A 21268-nucleotide genomic window follows, 5' to 3' on the forward strand; every position below is an offset into this window, starting at 1 on the left:
CAAAAGTTTATCTCAATACTTTGTTATATACCCTTTGTTGGCAATGACAGAGGTCAAACGTTTTCTGTAAGTCTTCACAAGCTTTTCACACACTGTTGCTGGTATTTTGGCCCATTCCTCCATGCAGATCTCCTCTAGAGCAGTGGTGTTTTGGGGCTGTTGCTGGGCAACACGGACTTTCAACTCCCTCCAAAGATTTTCTATGGGGTTGAGATCTGGAGACTGGCTAGGCCACTCCAGGACCTTGAAATGCTTCTTACGAAGCCACTCCTTCGTTGCCCGGGCGGTGTGTTTGGGATCATTGTCATGCTGAAAGACCCAGCCACGTTTCATCTTCAATGCCCTTGCTAATGGAAGGAGGTTTTCACTCAAAATCTCACGATACATGGCCCCATTCATTCTTTCCTTTACACGGATCAGTCGTCCTGGTCCCTTTGCAGAAAAACAGCCCCAAAGCATGATGTTTCCACCCCCATGCTTCACAGTAGGTATGGAGTTCTTTGGATGCAACTCAGCATTCTTTGTCCTCCAAACACGACGAGTTTAGTTTTTACCAAAAAGTTATATTTTGGTTTCATCTGACCATATGACATTCTCCCAATCTTCTTCTGGATCATCCAAATGCTCTCTAGCAAACTTCAGACGGGCCTGAACATGTACTGGTTTAAGGAGGAGCGATACGTCTGGCACTGCAGGATTTGAGTCCCTGGCGGCGTAGTGTGTTACTGATGGTAGGCTTTGTTACTTTGGTCCCAGCTCTCTGCAGGTCATTCGGTCCACCCGTGTGGTTCTGGGATTTTTGCTCACCGTTCTTGTGATCATTTTGACCCCACGGGGTGAGATCTTGCGTGGAGCCCCAGATCGAGGGAGATTATCAGTGGTCTTGTATGTCTTCCATTTCCTAATAATTGCTCCCACAGTTGATTTCTTCAACCCAAGCTGCTTACCTATTGCAGATTCAGTCTTCCCAGCCTGGTGCAGGTCTACAATTTTGTTTCTGGTGTCCTTTGACAGCTCTTTGGTCTTGGCCATAGTGGAGTTTGGAGTGTGACTGTTTGAGGTTGTGGACAGGTGTCTTTTATACTGATAACAAGTTCAAACAGGTGCCATTAATACAGGTAACGAGTGGAGGACAGAGGAGCCTCTTAAAGAAGAAGTTCCAGGTCTGTGAGAGCCAGAAATCTTGCTTTTTTGTAGGTGACCAAATACTTATTTTCCACCATAATTTGCAAATAAATTCATTAAAAATCCTACAATGTGATTTTCTGGATGTTTTTCTCATTTTGTCTGTCATAGTTGAAGTGTACCTATGATGAAAATTACAGGCCTCTCTCATCTTTTTAAGTGGGAGAATTTGCACAATTGGTGGCTGACTAAATACTTTTTTGCCCCACTGTACATATATACAGTGTTGTAACAATGTACAAATGGTTAAAGTACACAAGGGAAAATAAATAAGCATAAATATGGGTTGTATTTACAATGCTGTTTGTTCTTCACTGGTTGCCCTTTTCTTGTGGCAACAGGTCACAAATCTTGCTGCTGTGATGGAACACTGTGGAATTTCACCCAATAGATATGGGAGTTCATCAAAATTGGATTTGTTTTTGAATTCTTTGTGGATCTGTGTAATCTGAGGGAAATATGTCTCTCTAATATGGTCATACATTGGGCAGGAGGTTAGGAAGTGCAGCTCAATTTCCACCTTATTTTGTGGGCATTGAGCACATAGCCTGTCTTCTCTTGAGAGCCATGTCTGTCTACGACGGGTCTTTCTCAATAGCAAGGCTATGCTCACTGAGTCTGTACATAGTCAAAGCTTTTCTTAAGTTTGGGTCAGTCACAGTGGTCAGGTATTCTGCCACTGTGTACTCTCTGTTTAGAGCCAAATAGCATTCTAGTTTGCTCTGTTTTTTTGTTAATTCTTTCCAATGTGTCAAGTAATTATCTTTTTGTTTTCTCATGATTTGGTTGGGTCTAATTGTGCTGCTGTCCTGGGGCTCTGTGGGGTGTGTTTGTGTTTGTGAACAGAGTCCCAGGACCAGCTTGCTTAGGGAACTCTTCTCCAAGTTCATCTCTCTGTAGGTGATGCTTTGTTATGGAAGGTGGTTGTAGAATTTAACGGTTATTTTCTGGATTTTGATAATTAGTGGGTATCGGCCTAATTCTGCTCTGCATGCATTATTTGGTGTTCCATGTTGTACACAGAGAATATTTTTCCTTTCAGGTGGTTGTAGAATTTAACGTCTCTTTTCTGGATTTTGATAATTAGTGGGTATCGGCCTAATTCTGCTCTACATGCAGTATTTGGTGTTCTACATTGTGCACGGAGGATATTATTGCAGAATTCTGCATGCAGAGTCTCAATTTGGTGTTTTTCCCATTTTGTGAAGTCTTGGTTGGTGAGAGGACCCCAGACCTCACAACCATAACGGGCAATGGGCTCTATGACTGATTCAAGTATTTTTAGCCAGATCCTAATTGGTATGTTGAATTTTATGTTCCTTTTGATGGCATAGAAGGCCCTTTTTGCCTTGTCTCTCAGATTGTTCACAGCTTTGTGGAAGTTACCTGTGGCTCTGATGTTAAGGCCAAGGTATGTATATTTTTTTGTGTGCTCTAGGGCAACAGTGTCTAGATGGAATTTGTATTTGTGATCCTGGCAACTGGATCTTTTTTGGAACACCATTATTTTGGTCTTACTGAGATTTACTGTTAGGTCCCAGGTCTGACAGAATCTGTGCATAAGATCTAGGTGCTGCTGTAGGCCCTCCTTGGATGGCGACAGAAGCACCAGATCATCAGCAAACAGTAGACATTTGACTTCGGATTCTAGTAGGGTGAGGCCAGGTGCTGCAGACTTTTCTAGTGCCCGCGCCAATTCGTTGATATATATGTTGAAGAGGGTGGGGCTTAAGCTGCATCCCTGTCTCACCCAACGACCCTGTGTGAAGAAATGTGTGTGTTTTTTGCCAATTTTAACCGCACACTTTTTGTTTGTGTACATGGATTTTATAATGTCATATGTTTTACCCCAAACGCCACTTTCCATCAATTTGTATAGCAGACCCTCATGCCAAATTGAGTCGAAGGCTTTTTAGAAATCAACGAAGCATGAGAAGACTGCCTTTGTTTTGGTTTGTTTGGTTGTCAATTAGGGTGTGCAGAGTGAATACGTGGTCTGTTGTACGGTAATTTGGTAAAAAGCCAATTTGACATTTTCTCTCTATCTCCTTCTATTCCGTCCATCTTTCTCTCTGTCTCTTTCTATTCCATCCATCTTTCTCTGTCTCTTTCTATTCCACCCATCTTTCTCTCTGTCTCTTTCTATTCCATCCATCTTTCTCTGTCTCTTTCTATTCCATCCATCTTTCTCTCTCTCTTTCTATTCATCCATCTTTCTCTGTGCCTCTTTCTATTCTGTCCATCTTTCTTACTCTCTTTCTCACTCTCTCCGCAATACCTTTTTTTCGCCCACATTTATCTTCCCTCTCCTTCTTAGTTTTCTAATCTTTGCTGATAGCCTCCCATCCCCAGGCCCTAAAAAAGACACAAACGGTTTGTTAATCTTATAAATTACAAATCTTACCAGGGAAGGATTGGTAGCCCCCCTCTTTCCAGCCCTGAGTGAAGCACTCCAGTTAAATATATAGAAACCAGTCTCTCACCGGAACTGACCAGGTCTGACTCTTTAAGCACAGGTTGGTAATAGGGAGAAACAGGGATCTTTATACAGGGTGGTAATAGGGAGAAACAGGGATCTTTATACAGGGTGGTAATAGGGAGAAACAGGGATATTTATACAGGGTGGTAATAGGGAGAAACAGGGATCTTTATACAGGGTGGTAATAGGGAGAAACAGGGATCTTTATACAGGGTGGTAATAGGGGGTAACAGAGTCTTCATACAGGGTGGTAATAGGGGGTAACAGGGTCTTAATACAGGGTGGTAATAGGGTGTAACAGGGTCTTAATACAGGGTGGTAATAGGGGGTAACAGGGTCTTAATGCAGGATGGTAATAGGGGGTAACAGGGTCTTAATACAGGATGGTAATAGGGGGTAACAGGGTCTTAATATAGGATGGTAATAGGGGGTAACAGGGTCTTAATACAGGGTGGTAATAGGGGGTGGTATTAGGGGAGAACAAGGTTTATGTGTGTGTCTGTATTTCTGCCACACTAGCAAAGCTCAAATGGCAAACGTGAGACTACACTGATCTCACAGCACTCTTTATCACTCTCCCTAAGGCGCAAAATAATCCTTAATGTACCATTACAAACATACACACACACACGCTTGCTTGTCTCAGCGGTCTCTTAGTGTTTCACGGCTATGAACACACACAATAGCTGTGTCTTGGGAGCAGGTTGTACTAAGGCACTATGGGTAAGTGTGTTCAGAATGACGCACAAACACACCTTCTGGCCTCTCGTGTAATATCCACGGCATTACTTGTACTGCTGCTTGACTCCCTTCCCTCTGTCCCTCAGATGACTGCATCACTTCTCAACAACCCTCCGTAGCTCAGAGAGAGTAGCCCAGGACCAAGTGGAACAGACAGCGAAGGTCACATACAGTATCTATATGATCACTACACATGTTATCCCACTGCTAGCATACACAGCCTGGTCTGCAATGTACAGTACACCACCCAGCCAGCCCAGCCTGGGAAGACATTACATGATATAACCATAATGGGCCTCGCCTGCCCTCTTGTTCTCCTACTTGGTTAAAATTTAATGGAGATGTGCCAAACAACTCCAACTCCCAGCTTCACCGTTGTTAGATCACACACCTTTCATTTGATGTTGGCTTACACACATATAGTTCAATCACACACACAAGCAAGGACACAAACACACACACCAGCAATGATGCAAACACACACACACACACACAACCAAGGTCGCAAACATACACACACCAGCAAGGTCGCAAACACACACAAGCAAGGACGCAAACACACACACACCAGCAAGGACACGTTGAGAGGTGTGTGTGTGTGTGTGTGTGGAAGAAAATGAGCCCCTAATACCCCCCGACTGAGCCCTCTGCCCCCGTCAGTGCCAGCCAGCATGGTTTCCCACCAAGTCTCTATCTGGGAGGCCTGGGGCTTATTCCACAAACCCACCAACATTATTATGACAATGACAGAGCAGTTCCAGTAATACGCTGGTTACAGAAGGATACTGAACAAATTAAAAAATGATGAAAACTGATACAAACACTATGATGATAATCACATTTGTACTATAAATAACAGTGCGTTCAGTCTTCCTGTTTGGCTAGTTCCAGTTAGTTTGAAGCTGGTTGTATGTTCTTCTATCTGCTCAAAGTCATCAGATACCATATGAGTACTACAGTATGTTATATCCCTTTTTATACCCTTCTCACATTCTCATGTGTAATGAACATCCAGTATGCCCTCCTGAGAGGTCAGAGATGCTGTGACAGCAGATTGCCCCTGTATGTCCCCGATGTAGAGCATTGTCTGACATCAGAAAGTCGGTCGATTCCGCCTGCACTGAAGGATGAGCGTCATGTAGGAGTAACGCCATCTAATGTAAGACAATGGGCGTAGAGTAGAAATCTACCGTAGAAGAACATGAGAGCCATCTCCCCAGCTAATCAGCTTACTGTATAAAACCGCACAGGAATGATGGGTTTTAGACAACCTCTGTGTGTGTGTGTGTGTGTGTGTGTGTGTGTGTGTGTGTGTGTGTGTGTGTGTGTGTGTGTGTGTGTGTGTGTGTGTGTGTTAGGGCTCAGACTAACGTCCTCCCTTCATACTTCAGCTAAATCTCCTAATTTATTCCACAAACACACAACATCTCCCCTCCCTCCCTCACTCACTGCATCATCTCTCTCTCACATCCTTATCTAGTTTCTGTATACTCTCTCCAAATCCTGCTCTCTCTCCCTCCCCTTGTCCCACTCTACTTCTCTCTCCCTCTAATTCTCTCCCTTCCTGGCGGGTAGGAGCATTGGGCCGGTAACCGAAAGGTTGCTGGATTGAATCCCCGAGCCGACAAGGTAGAAATCTGTTGTTCTGCCCCTGAGTAAGGCAGTTAACTTCCAACAACAACTGTTCCCCGGGCACCGATGATGTAGATGTCGATTAAAGCAGCCCCCCCCCGCACCTCACTGATTCAGAGCGGTTGGGTTAAATGCAGTATCCCTCTTTCTATCTCTCCACCCCTCTCTATTTCTGTAGTAGTGGGTGTGTTTGAAGGGCTGGCTCTGATGAAAACCTGCCAGGCTGTTTGAAACTACACACCTGTCCATGACACCAGTCAAACACACCTGTCCATGACACCAGTCAAAAAACCTGTCCATGACACCAATCAAACACACCTGTCCATGACACCAGTTAAACACACCTGTCCATGACACCAGTTAAACACACCTGTCCATGACACCAGTTAAACACACCTGTCCATGACACCAGTTAAACACACCTGTCCATGACACCAGTTAAACACACCTGTCCATGACACCAGTCAAACACACCTGTCCATGACACCAGTCAAACACACCTGTCCATGACACCAGTTAAACACACCTGTCCATGACACCAGTCAAACACACCTGTCCATGACACCAATCAAACACACCTGTCCATGACACCAGTCAAACACACCTGTCCATGACACCAGTCAAACACACCTGTCCATGACACCAGTTAAACACACCTGTCCATGACACCAGTCAAACACACCTGTCCATGACACCAATCAAACACACCTGTCCATGACACCAGTTAAACACACCTGTCCATGACACCAGTTAAACACACCTGTCCATGACACCAGTTAAACACACCTGTCCATGACACCAGTTAAACACACCTGTCCATGACACCAGTTAAACACACCTGTCCATGACACCAGTCAAACACACCTGTCCATGACACCAGTCAAAAAACCTGTCCATGACACCAATCAAACACACCTGTCCATGACACCAGTCAAAAAACCTGTCCATGACACCAGTCAAACACACCTGTCATCATTCTGTATACACGCACACAACTGAGCATGCACACACACACATTAATTAATTCTCACACACAGAGGCAGTCATACTCTCACTCACACACACACAGTCTTGTACAGCTAACCTTGTGGGGACACACAATTCAGTCCCATTCAAAATTGATTTTCCCTAACCCTATCCCTGAACCTAACTCTAACACTAACCTTAACCCCATAACCTAACCTTAACCCTAGCTCCTAACTCAAACCCTAAATCTAATTCTAACCCTAACACTAATTCTAACCTTAACATTAAACCCCATAGAAACTAACAAAATGTCCCCAGTTGGTCAAATTTTTGTTTGTTTGCTATTCTTGTGGGGATTTTTGGTCCCCACAAGTATAGTTCAACATTTCCACACACACACAGAGACAACCATACTCTCTCTCACACACACACACACACACACACACACACATTCATTCTCACACACACACACACACACACACACACACACACACACACACACACACACACACACACACACAGCAAATGACTTCAGGGAAAAGAGGATGCACACTTAATCTGAATCAATCAACAGATCAATCAACATTTAGAGGTCACAAACATATACCAATATCATACTGCAATGTCATGCCATGGCACTGTTGAAAAACATGGGGATTTCTATGGGAATATTCCTTCTGATTCTGCCTATGTGTTCATATAGGTTACCAACTGACCCCAGTTGTATTGCCACTGACCATGCAGGGTATGAGCAGAATCTGCCCCTATGCAACTCCAGTGTCCCAATTTCCTTGTGGCCCCTGACAGCATGATAGAGGCTGGGCCAGCAGCACTCATTGACGCAATTAGTGACAGTTTTTTTTTGACCTAGTTTGTTTGTTCCATTGTTAATTAGCCACACCTCATTTAACACTAGAGGCCACCTTCTCCTTCTGTCAAAACAGCCCTTTGCAACAGACATATCTAGACTGGAAAAGAAGACTTCTCAATCCCAGTCACAAATGTTAGGAGCATTTAAACAGTTCTCTGTCCGTACAATTGAGAAATAAAGTGATCGTACTCTTATTACTCGCTTTTCCCTCTCTCTTTCTCCCTACAGAGCACTACCACCTGAACAATTCAGCCTTCTATCCAGGAATGCCTCACCCCCACAGCAACCTCAGTGGACTGGGCCTCAACAAGTACACCTCCCTCAGGGCTGTGGGTAAGGCCACACACACAAAGACATGCACAAACATATGGACACACTAACGTGCACACACAAACATCCAATGTACATTCCAGGACAAGCTGATCATAATCCAGACTGGTACCGTAACCTTTCAAACCAGCCCAGGGTTTTCCAGCTGGCATCTGAGGCGAATTGAGTTCCCCTCATGGCAGAGAGATATCAAGAATGAAAGCAGATATACTACACGCAATACAGTCACAGGCCTTTACCAGAAAGATGAGGTCCAAGCCATATACAGGTCATACAGTCTCAGGCCTTTACTAGAAAGATGAGGTCCAAGCCATATACAGGTCATACAGTCTCAGGCCTTTACCAGAAAGATCAGGTCCAAGCCATATACAGGTCATACAGTCACAGGCCTTTACCAGAAAGATGAGGTCCAAGCCATATACAGGTCATACAGTCACAGGCCTTTACCAGAAAGATGAGGTCCAAGCCATATACAGGTCATACAGTCTCAGGCCTTTACCAGAAAGATGAGGTCCAAGCCATATACAGGTCATACAGTCACAGGCCTTTACTAGAAAGATGAGGTCCAAGCCATATACAGGTCATACAGTCACAGGCCTTTACTAGAAAGATGAGGTCCAAGCCATATACAGGTCATACAGTCTCAGGCCTTTACTAGAAAGATGAGGTCCAAGCCATATACAGGTCATACAGTCTCAGGCCTTTACTAGAAAGATGAGGTCCAAGCCATATAGGTCAAGGTCATACGAACAACCACGTTCAAGTTAGTTACTGTAGAGTAGGAACTGAAGTGATGTTATGGTACAGATTGGCAGATCATAAACTTAGAACAAAGAAATAAAGTTGCACATTCACTGTCATTTTTATTTTGTGACTGAAGCAACGTTGTGGCAGTGTGACTGAAGCAACATGTGACTGAAGCACCTTTATGGCAGTGTGACTGAAGCACCGTTATGGCAGTGTGACTGAAGCAACGTTATGGCAGTGTGACTGAAGCAACATGTGACTGAAGCACCGTTATGGCAGTGTGACTGAAGCAACGTTATGGCAGTGTGACTGAAGCAACATGTGACTGAAGCAACGTTATGGCAACATTATGGCAGTGTGACTGAAGCAACGTTATGGCAGTGTGACTGAAGCAACATGTGACTGAAGCACCGTTATGGCAGTGTGACTGAAGCAACGTTATGGCAACGTTATGGCAGTGTGACTGAAGCAACGTTATGGCAGTGTGACTGAAGCAACGTTATGGTAGTGTGACTGAAGCAACGTTATGGCAGTGTGACTGAAGCAACGTTATGGCAGTGTGACTGAAGCAACGTTATGGCAGTGTGACTGAAGCAATGTTATGGCAGTGTGACTGAAGCACCGTTATGGCAGTGTGACTGAAGCACCGTTATGGCAGTGTGACTGAAGCACCGTTATGGCAGTGTGACTGGAGCAACGTTATGGCAACATTATGGCAGTGTGACTGAAGCACCGTTATGGCAGTGTGACTGAAGCAACGTTATGGCAGTGTGACTGAAGCAACGTTATGGCAGTGTGACTGAAGAAACGCTATGGCAGTGTGACTGAAGCAACGTTATGGCAACGTTATGGCAGTGTGACTGAAGCAACATTATGACAGTGTGACTGAAGCAACGTTATGGCAGTGTGACTGAAGCAACATGTGACTGAAGCACCGTTATGGCAGTGTGACTGAAGCAACGTTATGGCAGTGTGACTGAAGCACCGTTATGGCAGTGTGACTGAAAAAACATTATGGCAGTGTGACTGAAGCAACGTTATGGCAGTGTGACTGAAGCAACGTTATGGCAGTGTGACTGAAGCAACCCTTATGGCAGTGTGACTGAAGCAACGTTATGGCAGTGTGACTGAAGCAACGTTATGGCAGTGTGACTGAAGCACCGTTATGTCAGTGTGACTGAAAAAACGTTATGGCAGTGTGACTGAAGCAACGTTATGGCAGTGTGACTGAAGCACCGTTATGGCAGTGTGACTGAAGCAACGTTATGGCAGTGTGACTGAAAAAACGTTATGGCAGTGTGACTGAAGCAACGTTATGGCAGTGTGACTGAAGCAACGTTATGGCAGTGTGACTGAAGCACCGTTATGTCAGTGTGACTGAAAAAACGTTATGGCAGTGTGACTGAAGCAACGTTATGACTGTGACTGAAGCACCGTTATGGCAGTGTGACTGAAGCAACTTTATGGCAGTGTGACTGAAAAAACGTTATGGCAGTGTGACTGAAGCAACGTTATGGCAGTGTGACTGAAGCAACGTTATGGCAGTGTGACTGAAGCACCGTTATGGCAGTGTGACTGAAGCAACATTTTGGCAGTGTTTTGGGACAGAACACACCATCCACACTGACAGACTGAAGTGAAACCTAGCCACAGAAAAGGACAGGAACCACTCCACAGTCTACTTTTCAGGGATAGAGGGATGATTCACTGAGCAGAGTGGAATTAAAAGTATTCCAAACCCAAAATGCACTCGGAGTTCCTCTCAGAAGCATTCACTCCAATTCACTGTCATAGATGTCTCTCAGCGGCTCTAATGAGCATCCAGGCATCACACACATCGCCTGGCAGACAACGCTGGCAGACAACGCTGATCCGACCTGACAGAGACCTGGAGATGACACACACACTCACACACATGCATACGCTTATAGGCACACACACACACACACACACACACACACACACACACACACACACACACACACACACACACACACACACACACACACACACACACACACACACACACACACACACACACACACACACACACACACACACACATGCGCATACAGTACCAGTCAGAAGTTTGGACACCTACTCAAGGGATTGTCTTTATTTTATGATTTTCCACAATGTAGAATAATAGTGAAGACATCAAAACTATGAAATAACACATATGGAATCATGTAGTCACCAAAAAAGTGTTTGACAAATCAAATATAGTTTATATTTGAGATTCTTCAAAGTAGCCACCCTTTGCCTTGATGACCGCTTTGCACACTCTTGGCATTCTCTCAACCAGCTTCATGAGATAGTCACCAAGAATGCATTTCAATTAACAGGTGTGTCTTGTTAAAAGTTAATTTGTGGAATTTCTTTCCTTCTTAATGTGTTTGAGCCAATCATTTGTGTTGTGACAAGGTAGGGGTGGTATACAGAAGACAGCCCTATTTGGTAAAGGACCAAGTCCATATAATGGCAAGAAGAGCTTAAATAAGCAAAGAGAAACGACAGTCCATCATTACTTTAAGACGTGAAGGTCAGTCAATAAAGAACATTTCAAGAACTCTGGAAGTTTCTTCAAGCGCAGTCACAAAAACCATCAAGCGCTATGATGAAACTGGCTCTCATGAGGAACGCCACAGGAAAGGAAGACCTAGAGTTATCACTGCTGCAGAGGATAAGTTCATTAGAGTTACCAGCCTCAGAAATTGCAGCCCAAATAAATGCTTCACAGAGTTTAAGTAACATACACATCTCAACATCAACTGTTCAGAGAAGACTGTGTGAATCAGTCCTTCATGGTTGAATTGCTGCAAAGAAAACACTACTAAAGGACACCAATAATAAGAAGAGACTTGCTTGGGCCAAGAAACACGAGTAATGGACATTAGACCGGTGGAAATCTGTCCTTTGATTTTTATTTCCAACCGCCATGTCTTTGTGAGACGCAGAGTAGATGAACGTATGATCTCCACAGTGAAGCATGGTGGGAACCATGGTGAAGCTGGTGACACTATCTGTGGTTTATTTAGAATTCAAGGCACACTTAACCAGCATGGCTTCAGGGATACACCATCCCATCTGGTTTGGACTTAGTGGGACTATCATTTGTTTTTCAACAGGACAATAGGACAATGACCCAACACACCTCCAGGCTGTATAAGGGCTATTTGACCAAGAAGGAGAGTGATGGAGTGCTGCATCAGATGACCTGGCCTCCACAATGGTTTTTATTTAACTAGGCAAGTCAATTAAGAACAAATTCTTATTTACAATGACGGCCTAGGAACAGTGGGTTAACTGCCTAGTTCAGGGACAGAATGACAGATTTTTACCTTGTCAGCTCCGGGATTCGATCGAGCAACCTTTCGGTTACTGACCCAACGCTCTAACCACTAGGCTACCTGCTGCACCCACAATCACCCAACTCAACCCAATTGAGATGGTTTGGGATGAGTTGGACCGCAGTGAAGCAAAACTAGCTAACAAGTGCAAGGGCATATGTGGAAACACACTCAAGACTGTTGGAAAAGCATTCCATTTGAAGCTGGTTGAGAGAATTCCAAGAGTGTGCAACGCTGTCACCAAAACAAAGGGTGACTACTTTGAAGAATCTCAAATATAAAATATATTTGGTTTGTTTAACACTTTTTTGGTTACCACATGATTCCATATGTGTTATTTCATAGTTTTGATATCTTCAGTACCATTCTACAATAAAAATAAAGAAAAAACGTTGAATTAAATGGAATTGACCCCAACTATGGTGCTTCATTCGAAAGTGAAAGCTACAATCATCTGTGTGAAAGCAATATTATGACTCAAACCCACAGCGCTCTCTCTCTCACTCTCTCTCTCTCTCTGCAGCGGACACTGCCTCTGGGGGCTACTATAAGAGCTACCCTTTGATGGACTTCTCCCAGTACCAGGCAGGACCTTCAGCCTTCCAGCCCATCTCCCTGCACCCCAAAGACAAGTCCTACCTACACCAAGACCACCACCAGCTCTCCTCCCAGCACAACCTCCACGCCCCCCTCTCCATCTCCATCCCCCAGAGCCACCTGGAGAGGTCCTGTTTGCCCAAGACCACCAGCCACCCCCTGTTCGCCAGCTCAGCCTTCAAAGCCTGTGACACCAGTGGACGCCACGTCCAGAGGCAGACCTCCCACCCTGGGCACATCTCGGCCCACCGGCATGCCTACTCCACCAGGAGACAGCACAGTGTAGAGAATTTCCCGGAGCTGTTCAACCACCCTGTGCCGTACAGCCACCCATCCTCCTACCACCACACCAGGCATAAGAGCTACTCCACCAACAGCAAGACGGAGGTCACTGTCTGAGTATGGAACTCTTGAGTTCCCCTGTGCAGACAAAAACATAGAAACAGATACAAATATGTGCAACGATGCATCAGCATCGCCACTTTAGTACAATAACTCAACCACAGACATCATTACGACATTGATAAGGCAAGAGAAACACTGTCGCTCTCTGAACACCTCTGAGCCTCAGAACACGGACACTTTCGGTCTCTATGTCCACCACAACTCTGTGTGGCTCTAAACCTTTCGCTAACTAGCTACATCTCTTCATGCATTACTCTGTGGTCTTGTTCTTCCTCCTATATCCTCTATTTCCCACTCCCACAACAATGCCCCAGCCCCCCTCCTCCACCCATAAAAGCAACGTGTTCAGGCCATTAGAGGGATGATAGCACCCCAGGGCCACATTAATTCAACAGGGACAATGCCATTGTCACGTCAGCTCCAATCAGCCTCTGCTCCAGCGCTAGACAGAGAGAGAGAGGGAGGGAGAGAGCAAGGTATGGAGAGAGAGAGGGAGATCACTCTAAGGATCTTCAGAGAAAAGCCGGATGAAGGGAAAGGACAAAGAACATTTGGGGGGGGGGGGGGGGGGGGGGGGGGTCTGGAGACTGTCTAGCCTGGATGCCAGTCTGTTTCTTCGCTCTTGCCAGCTCCTTATGGAATTGTCATGGCTTGACAATGATAGTGGAGTAGGCAAAAGTATAAACCGATCTGGGACCAGGCTAGAGAATATTTCTGAGCGCAGGTCATATGTGAAATCAGTGGAAGCAATTCACTGCGGCTTCTTGCACCCCAGAGTGGCGGAGGTATTTCTGTGTATTCCCCCTGATGAACGGACAGTAAAAGGGCACGGACTACAGCTCTAGAGGTGTTACGAGACTATTTAAATAGCATGGGAAGCGCCCCATTCTACAAGTGGTGCATATTGGTTGTCCAGAACAATGATTAACCATTTATATATTTATTTTAATTGAACCTTTATTTTACTAGGCAAGTCAGTTAAAAACAAATTCTTCTTTACAATGACGGCCTACCCCCTAGTCATGATGATGATGCACTACAACCTCCTACCTCGCACATCCCTCCCCCTCATCTTCTCTCTATTCCTCATCATATTCTCTCTATTCCTCCTCATCTTCTCTCTATTCATCATATTCTCTCTATTCCTCACCTTCTCTGTCCACCTCATCTTCTCTCTATTCCTCGTCTCACCTCCTTATCTTCTCTCGATTCCTCCTCTCTGTAAGGTGTGCGTGTTGGTGGCAGGGAAGTCAGGTGCAGGAGAACGAACTTGGTATAAACGGAGTCATTTAATAAGAACTCACAAACAAACTCCAAAAACCAAAATATACCAAAAAAATAATAATAAAATAGGTACAAAACCTGTTGTGCACCAACACATACTAGCACTAACATACAATCAAACAATCTCCAACAAGGACATGAGGGTTAAATACACAACATATAATTAATGGGATTGGAACCAGGTGTGAAGGAAGACAAGACAAAACCAATGGAAAATGAAAAATGAATCAGTGATGGCTAGAAGATCGGCAACAACGACCGCCGAACATCACCCGAACAAGGAGAGGGACCGACTTCGGTAGAAGTCGTGACACTCTCCACTTCCTCATCTTCTATCCATTCCTCCTCTCTCCCTCCTCCTCTTCTCTCAAATCCTCATATTCTCTCTAATCCTCCTCTCCACCGCCTCATCTTCTCTCTATCCCTCCTCATATGATCTATTCCTACTCTCCACCTCCTCATCCTCTCTCTATTCCTCCTCTCCACCTCCTCGTCTTCTTTCTGTTCCTCCTGTCCACCTCCTCATCTTCTCTCTATTCCTTCTATCCCTCCTCATTTTCTCTCTATTTTTCCTCATCTTCTCTATTCCTTCTCATCTTCTCTCTATCCCTCCTCTCCCCCTTCTCATCTTCTCTATTCCTCCTCATGTTCTCTCTATTCCTCCTCTCCACCTCATCTTCTCTCTCCACCTCCTCATCTTCTCTCTTTCACCTGTCCCCCTCCTCATCTTATCTCTATCCCTTCTTATATTCTCTATTCCTCCTCTTCCCCTCCTCATCTTCTCTATTCCTCCCCTCCACCTCCTCATTGTCTCTATTCCTCCTCATCTTCTCTCTATTCCTCCTATCCACCTCCTCATCTTATCTCGAATCCTCATATTCTCTCTATTGATCCTCATCTTCTGTCTATTTCTCCTCATCTTCTTTCTTCCACCTCCTCATCTTCTCTATTCCTCCCCTCCACCTCATCATATTCTCTCTTTTCCTCTTCATCTTCTCTCTATTTCTCCTCTCCACCTCCTCATCCTCTCTATTCCTCCTCATCTCTCTCTATTCCTCATTTCCACCTCCTCATCTTCTCCCTATTCCTCATCTCTACCTCCTCATATTCTCTCTATTCCTCCTCATCTTCTCTCTATTCCTCCCCTCCACCTCATCATCTTCTCTCTTTTCCTCCTCATCTTCTCTCTATTTCTCCTCTCCACCTCCTCATCCTCTCTAGTCCTCCTCATCTCTCTCTATTCCTCATTTCCATCATTCCTCATCGTCACTATTCCTCCTCACATTCTCTCTATTCCTACTCTCCACCTTCTCAACTTCTCTCTATTTCTACTCTCCACCTCATATTCTCCCTATTCATCCTCTAACCCTCCTCATCTTCTATATTCCTCCCCCAACCTCATCTTCTCTTTTCCTCCCCTCCCCTCCACCTCCTCATCTTCTCTCTATTCCTCCTCATCTTCTCTCTATTCCTCCTCTCCACCTCCTCATTTTCTCTATTCCTCTTCTCCACCTCCTCATCTTCTCTCTCCACCTCCTCATTATCTATATTCCTCATATTCTCTTGATTCCTCCTCATCTTCTCTCTGACACCTATCCACCTCCTCATCTCCCCTATTCCTCCTCCCAACCTCCTCATCCTCTCTCCATTCCTCCTCTCCCCTCCTCATCTTCTCCATATTCCTCCTCTCCACCTCCTCATCTACCCTCTGTCCCTCATCATCTTCTCTATTCCTCCTCATCTTCTCTCTCCACCTCCTCATTGTCTCTATTCCCCATCACCTTCTCTCTATTCCTCCTCGTCTTCTCTCTATTCCACCTAACCACCTCCTCATCTTCTCTAATCCTCTCCACCTCCTCATCCTCTCTCCATTCCTCCTCTCCCCCTCCTCATATTCAATCTATTCCTCCTCTCCACCTAACTCATCTTATCTCTATCACTCCTCATCGTCGCTATTCCTCCTCACATTCTCTCTATTCCTCCTCTCCACCTTCTCATCTTCTCTCTATTTCTCCTCTCCACCTCCTCATCCTCTCTAGTCCTCCTCATCTCTCTCTATTCCTCATTTCCATCATTCCTCATCGTCACTATTCCTCCTCACATTCTCTCTATTCCTACTCTCCACCTTCTCAACTTCTCTCTATTTCTACTCTCCACCTCATATTCTCCCTATTCATCCTCTAACCCTCCTCATCTTCTATATTCCTCCCCCAACCTCATCTTCTCTTTTCCTCCCCTCCCCTCCACCTCCTCATCTTCTCTCTATTCCTCCTCATCTTCTCTCTATTCCTCCTCTACGCCTCCTCATTTTCTCTATTCCTCTTCTCCACCTCCTCATCTTCTCTCTCCACCTCCTCATTATCTATATTCCTCATATTCTCTTGATTCCTCCTCATCTTCTCTCTGACACCTATCCACCTCCTCATCTCCCCTATTCCTCCTCCCAACCTCCTCATCCTCTCTCCATTCCTCCTCTCCCCTCCTCATCTTCTCCATATTCCTCCTCTCCACCTCCTCATCTACCCTCTGTCCCTCATCATCTTCTCTATTCCTCCTCATCTTCTCTCTCCACCTCCTCATTGTCTCTATTCCCCATCACCTTCTCTCTATTCCTCCTCGTCTTCTCTCTATTCCACCTAACCACCTCCTCATCTTCTCTAATCCTCTCCACCTCCTCATCCTCTCTCCATTCCTCCTCTCCCCCTCCTCATATTCAATCTATTCCTCCTCTCCACCTAACTCATCTTATCTCTATCACTCCTCATCGTCGCTATTCCTCCTCACATTCTCTCTATTCCTCCTCTCCACCTTCTCATCTTCTCTCTATTTCTACTCTCCACCTCATATTCTCCCTATTCATCCTCTAACCCTCCTCATCTTCTATATTCCTCCCCCAACCTCATCTTCTCTTTTCCTCCCCTCCCCTCCACCTCCTCATTTTCTCTCTATTCCTCCTCATCTTCTCTCTATTCCTCCTCTCCACCTCCTAATTTTCTCTATTCCTCCTCTCATCCTCCTCATCATATCTATTCCTCATTTCCACCCCCTCATCTTCTCCCTATTCCTCATATCCACTTCCTGATCCTATATCTATTCCTCTTCTCCCCCTCCTCATCTTCTCTCTATTCCTCCTCATCTCTCTCTATTCCTCATTTCCACCTTCTCATCTTCTCCCTATTCCTCATATCCACTTCCTGATCCTATATCTATTCCTCTTCTCCACCTCCTCATCTTCTCTCTCCACCTCCTCATTATCTCTATTCCTCATATTCATCTTCTCTCTATGACACCTCTCCACCTCCTCATCTTCCCTATTCCTCCTCTCAACCTCCTCATCCTCTCTCCATTCCTCCTCTCCCCCTCCTCATCTTCTCCATATTCCTCCTCTCCACCTCCTCAGCTTCCCTTTATCCCTCATCATCTTCTCTATTCCTCCTCAGCTTCTCTCTATTCCTCTTCTCCACCTCCTCATCTTCTCCCAATTCCTCCTCATCTTCTCTCTCCACCTCCTCATCGTCTCTATTCCCCATCACCTTCTCTCTATTTCTCCTCATCTTCTCTCTATTCCACCTAACCACCTCCTCATCTTCTCTAATCCTCTCCACCTCCTCATCCTCTCTCCATTCCTACTCTCCCCCTCCTCATCTTCTATCTATTCCTCCTCTCCACCTAACTCATCTTCTCTCTATCACTCCTCATCGTCACTATTCCTCCTCACATTCTTTCTATTCCTCCTCTCCACCTCCTCATTTTCTCGATTCCTCTTCTCCACCTCCTCATCTTCTCACTCCACCTCCTCATTATCTCTAATCCTCATATTCTCTTGATTCCTCCTCATCTTCTCTCTATGACACCTCTCCACCTCCTCATCTTCCCTATTCCTCCTCTCAACTTCCTCATCCTCTCTCCATTCCACCTCTCCCCCTCCTCATCTTCTCCATATTCCTCCTCTCCACCTCCTCATCTTCCCTCTATCCCTTATCATCTTCTCTATTCCTCCTCAGCTTCTCTCTATTGCTCTTCTCCCAATTCCTCCTCATCTTCTCTCTCCACCTCCTCATCGTCTCTATTCCCCATCACCTTCTCTCTATTCCTCCTCATCTTCTCTCTATTCCACCTAACCACCTCCTCATCCTCTCTCCATTCCTCCTCTCCCCCTCCTCATATTCAATCTATTCCTCCTCTCCACCTAACTCATCTTATCTCTATCACTCCTCATCATCGCTATTCCTCCTCTCCACCTTCTCATCTTCTCTCTATTTTTACTCTCCACCTCATATTCTCCCTATTCATCCTCTAACCCTCCTCATTTTCTATAATCCTCCCCCAACCTCATCTCTTTTCCTCCCCTCCCCTCCACCTCCTCATCGTCTCTATTCCTCCTCACATTCTCTCTATTCCTACTCTCCACCTTCTCATCTTCTCTCTATTTCTACTCCCCACCTCATCTTCTCCCTATTCATCCTCTAACCCTCCTCATCTTCTATATTTATCCCCCAACCTCATCTTCTCTTTTCCTCCCCTCCCCTCCACCTCCTCATCTTCTCTCTATTCCTCCTCATCTTCTCTCTATTCCTCCTCTACGCCTCCTCATTTTCTCTATTCCATTTCTCCAACTCCTCATCTTCTCTCTCCACCTCCTCATTATCTCTATTCCTCATATTCTCTTGATTCCTCCTCATTTTCTCTCTATGACACCTCTCCACCTCCTCATCTCCCCTATTCCTCCTCCCAACCTCCTCATCCTCTCTCCATTCCTCCTCTCCCCTCCTCATCTTCTCCATATTCCTCCTCTCCAACTCCTCATCTTCCCTCTATCCCTCATCATCTTCTCTATTCCTCCTCAGCTTCTCTCTATTCCTCTTCTCCACCTCCTCATCTTCTCCCAATTCCTCCTCATCTTCTCTCTCCACCTCCTCATCGTCTCTATTCCCCATCACCTTCTCTCTATTCCTCCTCGTCTTCTCTCTATTCCACCTAACCACTTCCTCATCTTCTCTAATCCTCTCCACCTCCTCATCCTCTCTCCATTCCTCCTCTCCCCCTCCTCATATTCAATCTATTCCTCCTCTCCACCTAACTCATCTTATCTCTATCACTCCTCATCGTCGCTATTCCTCCTCACATTCTCTCTATTCCTCCTCTCCACCTTCTCATCTTCTCTCTATTTCTACTCTCCACCTCATATTCTCCCTATTCATCCTCTAACCCTCCTCATCTTCTATATTCCTCCCCCAACCTCATCTTCTCTTTTCCTCCCCTCCCCTCCACCTCCTCATTTTCTCTCTATTCCTCCTCATCTTCTCTCTATTCCTCCTCTCCACCTCCTCATTTTCTCTATTCCTCCTCTCATCCTCCTCATCATATCTATTCCTCATTTCCATCTCCTCATCTTCTCCCTATTCCTCATATCCACTTCCTGATCCTATATCTATTCCTCTTCTCCCCCTCCTCATCCTCTTTATTCCTCCTCATCTCTCTCTATTCCTTATGTCCACCCCCTCATCTTCTCGCTATTCCTCATATCCACTTCCTGATCCTATATCTATTCCTCTTCTCCCCCTCCTCATCTTCTCTCTATTCCTCCTCATCTCTCTCTATTCCTCATTGCCACCTCCTCATCGTCTCTATTCCCCATCACCTTCTCTCTATTCCTCCTCATCCTCTCTCCATTCCTCCTCTCCCCCTCCTCATATTCAATCTATTCCTCCTCTCCACCTAACTCATCTTATCTCTATCACTCCTCATCATCGCTATTCCTCCTCACATTCTCTCTATTCCTCCTCTCCACCTTCTCATCTTCTCTCTATTTTTACTCTCCACCTCATATTCTCCCTATTCATCCTCTAACCCTCCTCATTTTCTATAATCCTCCCCCAACCTCATCTCTTTTCCTCGCCTCCCCTCCACCTCCTCATCTTCTCTCTATTCCTCCTCATCTTCTCTCTATTCCTCCTCTCCACCTCCTCATTTTCTCTATTCCTCCTCTCACCCTCCTCATCTTCTCTCTATTCCTCCTCTCCACCTAACTCATCTTCTCTCTATCCCTCCTCATCGTCTCTATTCCTCCTCACATTCACTCTATTCCTCCTCTCCACCTTCTCATCTTCTCTCTATTTCTACTCCCCACCTCATCTTCTCCCTATTCATTCTCTAACCCTCCTCATCTTCTATGTTCCTCCCACAACCTCATCTTCTCTTTTCCTCCCCTCCACCTCCTCATCTTCTCTCTATTCCTCCGCTCCACCTCCTAATTTTCTCTAATCCTCCCCTCCACCTCCTCATCTTCTCTCTATTCCTCATATCCACTTCCTGATCCTATATCTATTCCTCTTCTCCCCTTCCTCAACTTCTCTCTATTCCTCCTCATCTCTCTCAAGTCCTCTTCTCCACCTCCTCATCTTCTCTCTCCACCTCCTCCTTATCTCTTTTTCTCATATTCTCTTGATCCCTCCTCATCTTCTCTCTATGACACCTCTCCACCTCCTCATCTTCACTATTCCTCCTCTCAACCTCCTCATCCTCTCTCCATTCCTCCTGTCCCGCTCCTCATCTTCTCTATATTCCTCCTCTCCACCTCCTCATCTTCTCTCTATCCCTCCTCATCTTCTCTATTCCTCCACAGCTTCTCTCTATTCCTCTTCTCCCCCTCCTCATCTTCTCTCTATTCCTCCTCCTTTA

At 45.4% G+C, this 21268-nt stretch overlaps 1 protein-coding gene across 1 annotated transcript in view; it reads left to right on the plus strand.

Annotated features, from left to right (window-relative positions):
* Positions 1-13297, plus strand: part of LOC110503126 (protein shisa-9A-like) — a 28028-nt gene extending 14731 nt beyond the window's left edge. The window contains exons 3-4 of the mRNA XM_021581467.2: positions 8103-8207; positions 12825-13297. Coding sequence (XP_021437142.1) covers positions 8103-8207; positions 12825-13297 — 578 coding nt within the window. The remainder of the gene's footprint in view (positions 1-8102; positions 8208-12824) is intronic.
* Positions 13298-21268: the final 7971 nt, after the last annotated feature.

Source organism: Oncorhynchus mykiss, chromosome 23 (genome assembly GCF_013265735.2).
Source record: "Oncorhynchus mykiss isolate Arlee chromosome 23, USDA_OmykA_1.1, whole genome shotgun sequence".
In the NCBI taxonomy this organism is placed as follows: domain Eukaryota; kingdom Metazoa; phylum Chordata; class Actinopteri; order Salmoniformes; family Salmonidae; genus Oncorhynchus; species Oncorhynchus mykiss.